Here is a 9,880-nt window from a genome sequence, read left to right as displayed (position 1 = left end):
CGCGCAGGGAGCCCGACGCGGGGCTCGATCCCGGGCCCGCAGGACCGCGCCGTGGGCCGCCCCGGCTGGGAACGGGCGCTTTTCGCAGCCGCGTCACTTTGGCTCTTCTCCGGCCGCCCCGGCCCGTGGGCGGAGGGATGGCAAGGTCAAGCTCCCGGCCCGCAGTCTCAGCCCGCGGCGCCGGAGCGCCCGCCTCCGCGGGGCCGCGGGCCGGGGGCAGGACGCGCTCCCTCCCGCACAGCCTGGGCGGAGGCGAGCCGCGCGCCCTCCCGACCGCTGGGGGGCGCGCGGGGGCGCGTTGGGCCTCCGCTCTTCCGGCGCGTGGCCGGGGTCGGGCCCGCAGCGCGCATGCTCGGTGCGTCCGCGAGGTCGCCGGCGCGCGCTGGCCCACGTGCGGCGGCCCCGGGGGACGTCGGGCGGTGAGGAGATGGGGGCCGCCGCGGCTCGCGCGCTCCGCAGTTTCAACCTGGAGAACCGGGCGGAACGGGAAATCAGCAAGATGAAGCCGTCGCCCGCCCCCAGGCACCCGTCCACCGAGAGCTTCCTGCGGGAGCAGATGAGCCGTAAGCGGTGGCAGGGCGCGTCCGTCCCCCTCCCCCCCTCCCCCTCCCCCCTCCCCCCGGGGCCGGCTGGGCGGGCTCCGCGCGGGGGTGACCCGGGGCGGCGGCGGGGGCTCGGCAGCCCGGCGCGGAAAGGCGGGACCCCAGGCCCGTGACACTGGGGGAGGCCCGTTGCCCTTGCCGCGGAGCGACGGCCCCGCCCACGTCGCGGTTCTGCAGTGCGGGTGCAGGTGCGGGTGCAGGTGCGGGTGCGGGTGCAGGTGCGGGTGCAGGTGCGACCCCGGCCACCCCTGTATCTTCCCCGCCTACCGACCTGCTGCGGGGGATCCGGAAGCGGAAGGGGTCTGGGGCCTTGGAAGTGTCGCCTTCGGGGTGTTGGCAGAGCGAGGCGCGCCGAGCCTGACCTGGCGTGTTGTCCGAGGGCCTCTTGATCCAGCAACAAACTAAAAGGGATTCTCTCCTGTTTAGGCGTTAGGAGCTTGGAGGAAATTTTCTCTGGTTTTAATGCTGTGACCTTCTTCTTCTGTCCTTAGAGCATCCAGAAATCAAGGAGGAAATCGACAGGAAGGATGACAAACTGCTGTCGTTACTAAGAGATGTGTATGTTGATTCCAGAGATCCTGTATCTTCTCTGCAGGTAACGTGTGTTTTAATTCAGCAGGTTAGGGGATCCCTGGGTGGCGCAGCGGTTTAGCGCCGCCTTCGGCCCAGGGCCTGATCCTGGAGCCCAGGATCGAGTCCCGCGTCGGGCTCCCTGCATGGAGCCTGCTTCTCCCTCTGCCTGGGTCTCTGCCTCTCCTTCTCTCTCTTTGTGTGTCTGTCATGCATAAATAAACAAAATCTTTAAAAAAAATAATAATAATTCAGCAGGTTAAGTAATTTAGCCCCTTTGTGGCCCAGGAAGACGACCAGGAGACCTGTGGTAGGTAGTAAAAGAGACTGAATGCTCTGCACGTGTAAAACTGTCAGTGTAGTTGTGACCAGAATACAGTGTGTTGGGGAAACTTGAGTGTAGGAGTGATATTATTTCACGGTTTATAGGATTTGGTACAGTAATTTTGGTGGTTGTCACTTGAATCACCGAAGAAGAGCTTTAATAACTATTTTCTCAGCCTTTAGCTGATTGAATTTTGTTGCGATCTGCGGGATTCCTTTAGTGTTGTGTTGTCGGTGTTTTTCTTTCTTTCTTTTTTTTTTTTTTTTAGATATTCAGATAGGAAATGTGAAAATTGGGCGCCTACAGAACACATTGGGAATAGGAACCTATATATAAATCCATATAAATGCCAGGCACAAGTGCTTTGTGTATAGTTGTGAGCAAAGCAGACCTAGTCCTTGCTCTTGGTGCTCAGAATATTGTGAGGGACGCAGACAAACAAATGAGCAGCCATAAGTACATAGTTACTAATAGGTCTGTGAAGGAAAAGTAGAGTCACTGTAAGTGTATCAGAAGAGGGACTTGTTTGTGTTTGGTCCGGGTGGTTTGAGAAAGTGAGATTCGAGCTCTTGCCTGAAAGATGTGTCTGAGTTAACTAGATGAGTTTGTTGGGGCAGGAAGGTCCTAAGTTGGGGGGGAGAGTATGATTAAAGGGGAGAGAAGTGCCGTTGACAATTCCCAGATTTCTTTCCATTCTAAAATTCTCTGATACCCTCTCTGTCTAGATAGGCAATACTGTTTACACAGATATACTTATTAATATAATTTTCATTAGATAAGTGAAATAAAATTCATGTAAAATAAGGTCTGTGAGTTGTTACATGTAATACCAATTATAGGGCTCATTTATCACCAGATGTTCCCATAAAAAAAGATAGAAGGGTTGATGTTCATGTTCTTTGTGTTGAGTACTTCCATCAGTAACAGGTGTTGAATAATACTTCCAACTGTTGTTTATCTCATGCTGTATTAAATCATGCATTCAAAAATTGGCCCTTGGGGAGTGAAAAAAATTTAGCAGTTTTTATGAATACAGTTACATAGATACAATACATAAAGAGATACACAGTGGTATTAAAATTTTAGGTTGGGAGGGCAGCCTGGATGGCTCAGCGGTTTAGTGCCACCTTCAGCCCAGGGCGTGATTCTGGAGACCCGGGATTGAGTCCCACATCAGGCTCCCTGTATGAGGCCTGCTTATGTCTCTGCCTCTCTTTCTCTCTCTCTCGAATAAATAAAACCGTAAAAAAATTTCTTTTATGGGGGTATTAGGATATTAGGAAAAGACTAAAAAGACTTGGGGGGAATGGCAGTGAAAAAAAATGTTGAAGTGTACCTATTTATGTTTTGTCCGTTTTTCTCTTTTGGGTAGTTCCTAGTTTTCTTAATGATTTGTGAAGTCGTGAGACATTACTGATAGCATATGTCAAATAATTTATTTTTGTATGGCTTTTTTACCTTAACTGCTGTTGAGAATTCTGTCAAACATGTTAACCTTTTTGCTCTTCATCGTATTGGAAGTCTGGACTCACTCTAACATAAAAACGATATTCTGTATTTCCTTGTCGTACTTTTACAACTGTGTGTTTTATATTAAAATCTTTATTTGGCAATAAGTGTAGTGTTTGGTGTGTGGACATCTTTTTTTTTTAAGATTTTATTTATTCAGATTTTATTATTTTATTCAGATTTTATTTTATTTATTTATTAAATTTTTAAATTATTTATTTTATTTATTCAGAGAGAGAGAGAGACATGCAGAAGGAGAAGCAGGCTTCTTTCAGGGAGCCTGATAATGGGACTCGATCCTAGGACCCTGGGATCACGCCCTGAGCTGAAGGCAGATGCTCAACCGCTGAGCCACCCAGGTGTCCAGGAGATCTTTTCAACTGAATGGTCAGGTGTCTAAATATAACTTACAGAATAACCCAGTCTTTTCTCCACTCCCTTAAAATGCTAATACATACAAGTCTGTTGATGGATTTATCAATTCTAGTTATTTTTCTATTCTTACAGTAGGGTCATATTTTACTAAAGGAGCTTTGTAATGATAGCTGTTATGACCCCCCCCCCCCCCAGAAGGTTTCATGGCTTTTGTCTCACTTTTTTTTCCAGATGAACTGTCAGGTGCTTTAATTAATTAATTATATATATATATATTTTTTTTTTAAATTTATTTATTTATTTGAGAGAGACCACATGTGCAGAGTATGGTGGGATTCTGAAGCAGACTCCCTACTGGGCACAAAGCTCTATGCAGGGCTCATCTCACAACCCTGAGATTATGACCTGAGCCGAAATCAAGAGTCAGATGCCTAACCGACTGAGCCATCCAGGTGCCCCTTAAATTGTTCGGTTCTTTAATAAGTCTGATTTGGATTTTGAGCATAATTGAATGGGAATGTATAAATTAATTTGAGAATTAATGTCTTTGTATTATTGAGTCTTTGGGGGATAGAGGGAAAGCTGTTACTCTGGGATCTTTTTTTTTTCCACCCTAAATTTTTAAACTATTTATTGCCAATATGTCAGAAAGCAAATGATTTTTGTATTGCAGCTTCCACATTGCTAAGTTATTATTTCTGTTGGGTTTTCATTGATTCTGTTATTTTTTTGAAGATACTCCTGTATCATCAGCATAGAATTACAGTTTGCCTTTCTAATATTTATACTACTTCTCATTATGTTTGTAACATTAACATAGCAGTAGAAGTTGGTAGTCTCTCCTATTCTTCCTTTACATTGGGTGTCTCTAATGTTTTAGCATTTTTATAATAAAATGATAAGGTTTCTGATTTAAAAATACTTCTGTCAGATTTGAGACTTTAAAATTTTCAGTTTGCTAAGAGTTTGTTTTTAATCAAGAGGATGTTGAATTTTACCAAGCATTTTTTCAGTGTCATAATAATTTCAGTATTTAATTTTAATCTGAAGTGAATTTTGAATAACAATTTATATGGAGTGAAAGAAGGATTACCTGGGAAAATAAAATTAAGAGAAGCTATGAGTATTGGAAAGTGAAGAAGTTGGGAAGAGTGTTTCAAACCAAAGTTACAGTGTAAAAGTAGAAGAATATGTGATACCTTTGGACAACAGAGTTGATTACAGTTAGGGGAAAGTGTGAGCAATACATTTGGGAGAAATAAGATAAGATGGAGGTAATAGGGACCCAGTCATGAAGGTCCTTATTTGTCTTTCTAAGGAATTTGGGTTTTATCTTGACAATGGGAAGTCCTTGAATTTTATGTCCGATTGGCTTCATAATAGGCTGAGAGGGGGAAAATGCGTTTTATATAGTCAAAGGAGACGAGTTGAGAGGTTTTTGTAGTAGTTCCTACAAGAGACATTAGCTTCGAGAAGGGTGATGTAGTGATGGGGAGAGAAGTGAATGGGTTCAAGAGGGACTTAGGAGTCACTGTCAATAGGATTTGGTCATTGATTGTGAGGGAGAGGGAGATGTCAAGTATAACTAAGCTTTAAGTTTAAACTAAGCTTTAAGTTTTAGAATGGGATATGGAGAGAAGTGATAATTGGTCACTGAGATAGAGAATATGGGGATAGAATTGAATTTTCAGAGGAAAGAGGTAAGTTCAGTTTTAGGTATATTGATTTTGAGGTTCTTAATTTTTTTTCTTTTTTAAAGTTTATTTATTTTAGAAAGAGCACATGTGCACACACATATGTAAGCAGGGGGAGGGTCAGAGAGAAAATCCTCAAACACACACCCTGCTGACTCGGACCTCCTCAACACAGGGCTGGATCTCACAACCCTGAGATCACAGCCCAAGCCAAAATCAAAAGTTAGATGCTCAACTGACTGAGCCATCCAGGCACCCCGTTGAGGTGCTTGTAGATTATGCAAGTAAAGGTGCCAATTAGGCATTTGGGAATTTAGATCTGTAAGTAAGGAGAACGGTCTAGGTTTGAGATCAGCTTTGAAAATTATTAACATGTAGGTATTAATGAAGTCCAAAGGGTATGTGGGATTACTTCAGTAGAATGTGAAGACTAAAAAGAGGGCCTGGATCAGAATTTGGAGCATGCTAACCTTCCAGGGGCAGTTGAAAGGAAACAGTCTACAAGAACAAGGAACTGTGGAGAGACAGAAAACTAGGAAAAGGGATGGCATGGAAACCAAGGGGAAAGACTAATATGGGTGTGTGTTGGAGTGGTTAACAGCATCAGATGGTGTAGTAAGTTCAAATAAAGCCTGAAAAGTGTCCTCGGTATGAAGATCTGATCCTCTGACCTTGGATCCAAGATCACAAATAATATCTTTATTTATTTATTTATTTATCTTATTTTTTATTTTTTATTTTTATTTATTTATGATAGTCACACACAGAGCGAGAGAGAAAGGCAGAGACACAGGCAGAGGGAGAAGCAGGCTCCATGCACCGGGAGCCCGATGTGGGATTCAATCCCGGGTCTCCAGGACCGCGCCCTGGGCCAAAGGCAGGCGCTAAACCGCTGCGCCACCCAGGGATCCCGATCACAAATAATATCTTTAAAGCTTAACTAAGACGGGGAAACTGGCCATAAAAGGAAGTGTTGGTTCAGGTTTGGTGGGTGTTTTTAAAAGGTAATGACTATGGCATGTTTATAATTTGACCATACAGCAGCAGTAGGCAGTGTGCGGTTGAAAGAAAAAGGAAAAGGGAATGATTGGCATGGTCAAGTAATGAAAGATACAGAGTACAGTGCAAGGATTACACTTGGTTGGGACAGACAGATGGAAAGATGGGTATGCATAGGTTTTATGTTTGTTGGGATATTGGAAATATAAGTTTATTTTATTTTTTTAATTTTATTTATTTATTCATGACAGATACACAGAGAGAGAGGCAGAGACACAGGCAGAGGGAGAAGCAGGCTCCATGCAGGAAGCCTGACGTGGGACTCAATCCAGGGTCCCCAATATCACACCCCAGGCTGAAGGTGGCGCTAAACTGCTGGGCCACCGGGGCTGCCCAATTTATTATTTTTTTTTAAAGAGTGAAGATATCTAGCAATATTTGAATCATTTAAAGTATTTGGAGACATTGAATATGAAATACAAAACTAGGAAATGGGAGTTGAAGTAATTGAGTAAGCTCTTAGGGCAAAATCAGAATTCTGCCCTTGTAAAAAACAGTTTTAATCTAATCAATTTGTCTTTATTCTTTAATATGTATGAAATAATGAGGTGAGTGGATGATATACATTGAATTGTTACGTTCCGGAACTACCTAGATTTCTTGATGATTGAGCTATAGTTATGTATAGTTAATGTAATGGCGATGTGGCAAAAGCACCATCGAATTATGTGTCATTGTAATGAGGAAATATAGTTTGAAGAAGCATGTGTAGTATTTATTTGAAGAAGTATAGTGGAGATTTGAGAACTGTGAAAATAGATGTCTAATTTTTTTCTCTCATCTTGAAAACCTTTTCTTTTTGCTTTTGTTTTTTGATACTAGGTAAAAGATGCTGCAACACATCAAGAGCCAAAGGAGTTGAGATTGGTAAAAGGCCATGACTTTAACATGATGAATATTAAGAACATTCCCAAAGGCAAAATTTCTGTTGTGGAGGCATTGACACTTCTCAATAATCATAAACTTTATCCAGAAACATGGACTGCTGAGAAAATAGCAGAAGAATACTATTTAGAACAGAAAGATGTAAAATCCCTTCTCAAATATTTTGTCACTTTTGAAGTCAAAATCTGCCCTCCTGAAGACAAGAAAGCAATATCATCAAAATGAAGAAAATTTTGAAATTATTTTTCCTATATGTACTCCCATTCGCATGACCTGTTTAGTTTCTCGTTTTCAGCATGTTAAATTATACAAATTACTGAATGTTTAAAGCTCCCTTCTTGGGAAAGTGTACTATTTATGTGGCTTTGCTGAATTTTCAGGATTGCTGATAGAATGAATTTTGTTTTGTTGTAAAGTTTAATTTACTTTATGCATATGTTTATATGTAATATCAGCAAGACTAATCACATATCTAAATTTATTATAAATAAAAAACTTAAAGTGTAATTTTAGGCACATCATATATCATCAGCTTTTAGATTGGTCATATGACCTCTTGGGAAATGTCCTGAATCTCTCATTTAACATTCAAAATTTTGCCGTCCAATTTAGATGATTAATTTATTCTTCTAGTTTATTTATGGAATTGTGAAAGTAAGAGTTTTCCTAATTCTTATGACTGATATTTTCTTACAAGGGAAAGGGAGACTGACTTACAAAGGAAGGGTATAACAGTATATCCCAAATGAAAGCAGACAGGAAAGTGGTATAAAATCAATAGAATATTTTATTATTATAGAGAATAAGAGGACTTTTCTTGTTTTGAACTGTTTTATTTTTATATGGAATAACTTCTTAAAATTATAAAAAGGAATTGGTATTTACAAAATTTTAGCAATCTCTGTTTTGATAGACCGATCCAAAAGCTTTCAGAGAGGCACGCAGTCATGGGAGCTAACAGAAAAAAGTAACATCTCTGGATTTAATATAGAAATACAAGAAATTGTGAAGAAGGGTTAAATCAGAGAACCATGGTAAATGAAATTTAGTGACAAATTATATATAGGTTTTCTAATTTAAATGCTGGTTGGAAGGAGAAAGGAAAAAAAATGCAAGAAGAAACTTAAAATTTGATCACTGGAAGGGACCTGGGAAGTTGCTGCTTCGTCCATTGAACTAAGTTATGAGTACGATGTGTACCAACCAGTACTATGGTCTTGAGTGAGATTCTGTAAGTTTAGCTGTGTCATATTACCATCTGTGAGATCTCAGGTAGATTGTGTAACTTCTTTGAGACTGAATTTCCTATATAAAATGAGTATAATGCTGCCTTATATAAATCTAATAGTTATTGTGAAGATAAATGATAATAAAGGACTGAACAAATAGGACTTACCTTTTGCAGTTAAGAGCAGGGCTGGGGAAGTTTCATGACCTGTTTAGGATTATCGTCTAGTTTTTGCCTTAGCTGGGCCCAGAATCTAGGTTTTCAGATTCCTAGTGGTATGTTTTTTCTGCTATGCTATAAAGAGAAGCACATTTTAAAAGAGCAGAAAGTGCAAGTTGTAGAAATATTAGAGAATGTGATAAGAAAAATTCCAAGTTGTCTGTGTCTTTCTGAAGGAAGACAGACATTCACTACTTGCCAGGGATTCCCCTGGAAATGGTATGGGAGATGCAGAGGATTTCAGCATATGTTGGAATAAAGCATTTGCAATGCTGAGAAGGGAAAAATAGAATGAGATGGGAATTTTTAAACTTGTTTTCAGCTGCAGTTCCTTTATGTGAATAAACTGTACTTTGTTTATGGTTCAAAACAGTAGTCGTTTTAAGAAAACAAGAACTATATAGAATTGCATTTTAAAACTGATAAACCCACCATCAAAACTGTTTTCCTTTATTAAGTAAAGGTCAATACTTGAATTACTAAGATTGCTATTTCTGAGCCATCTTCTCTATTCAAATCTACACTGTGGTTGGGTGTCGGTAAATCTGGCTGTTATATGGTGTCACATGATAAAGTAAAGTACTTCCCAAATCTTTCAGTGGCTTCCTGCTGTTTTTTATTATATGTACGAGAGTGCTTTGTTAGTGGTGTCACAGAAAGCATGGAGTTTAGATTCAGAAAATGATGTAGACTTCGGCATCACCATTAGCCACATGATCTTGGAAGTAAAGTGGGTAATAATTGATGACAAATTAAAAGCAATGACTGTGCTAAGGCACTGACCTCAGCCTTTTACCTTTAACAACAGTAGGAAGAGAGGTACTATTAACCATATTTTACAGGGGAAATGAAGCACAAAGGTCTAAAAAAACTTTTCAAAGATTACTTCATAAGTGTTGGAACCTGGATTTAATTAATTAATTTATTTATTTATTTATTTTGGAACCTGGATTTAAACCTTAGCAGGTTAAAAACTTTGTGCTCCTAAATGCTTTCCTGTGATGCCTCTCTGGGATCGTAAGAATTGTGATGACATTCAAGGTGCAGGACTACTCAGTGCCCACTATGTATGAGAATCACTGAACAACATGTCTGGGCCCTCTCTGCCATGATAGACTGGTTTAGTAAGATGCCTTAGTTGGTGAGCTCTATCTAGATCAGGGATGTTTTTAAAAATACTGACCAGTGTGGCAGCAGACTCCAGTGTGTGCTAACCATATGTGCAGGTTGGATAACCACAATGTCTGGGTCTAAAGATTATTGAGAAGAAAAAGAGCAGGAGATAGAAGGGTGGCTATGAAGGAGAGAAGAGGAATTTCTGGAGATAAACTAGTAGGAGGTGTGATCTTGCTAACCACAAAAGGCTCTAATGGAGGTCTTGAATGGCATCTCATCATTAACCACTCAGGAATGG

General features: G+C 41.0%; 1 protein-coding gene across 1 annotated transcript; it reads left to right on the top strand.

Moving 5' to 3' along the window:
• The first annotated feature begins 343 nt into the window (after positions 1-343).
• Positions 344-9,061, top strand: NDUFAF4 (NADH:ubiquinone oxidoreductase complex assembly factor 4). The gene is made up of 3 exons (XM_055329534.1): positions 344-563; positions 1,094-1,197; positions 6,957-9,061. Exons 1-3 carry the CDS (start codon positions 428-430, stop codon positions 7,242-7,244), a joined length of 528 nt encoding a protein of 175 aa, XP_055185509.1. The 5' UTR covers positions 344-427; the 3' UTR covers positions 7,245-9,061.
• The last annotated feature ends 819 nt before the right edge of the window (positions 9,062-9,880 follow it).

Source organism: Nyctereutes procyonoides, unplaced genomic scaffold (genome assembly GCF_905146905.1).
Source record: "Nyctereutes procyonoides isolate TBG_1078 unplaced genomic scaffold, NYPRO_anot_genome, whole genome shotgun sequence".
Classification (NCBI taxonomy): domain Eukaryota; kingdom Metazoa; phylum Chordata; class Mammalia; order Carnivora; family Canidae; genus Nyctereutes; species Nyctereutes procyonoides.
The sequence above is the reverse complement of the archived record's forward strand: the minus strand, read 5'-3'. Positions and strand labels throughout refer to the sequence as shown.

Coding starts and splice junctions, on each gene's coding strand:
- NDUFAF4 (XM_055329534.1), top strand. CDS start 428: ATGGGGGCCGCCGCGGCTCGCGCGCTCCGCAGTTTCAACCTGGAGAAC. Junction 564..1,093: donor CCTGCGGGAGCAGATGAGCC/GTAAGCGGTGGC, acceptor TTCTGTCCTTAG/AGCATCCAGAAATCAAGGAG. Junction 1,198..6,956: donor ATCCTGTATCTTCTCTGCAG/GTAACGTGTGTT, acceptor TTTTGATACTAG/GTAAAAGATGCTGCAACACA.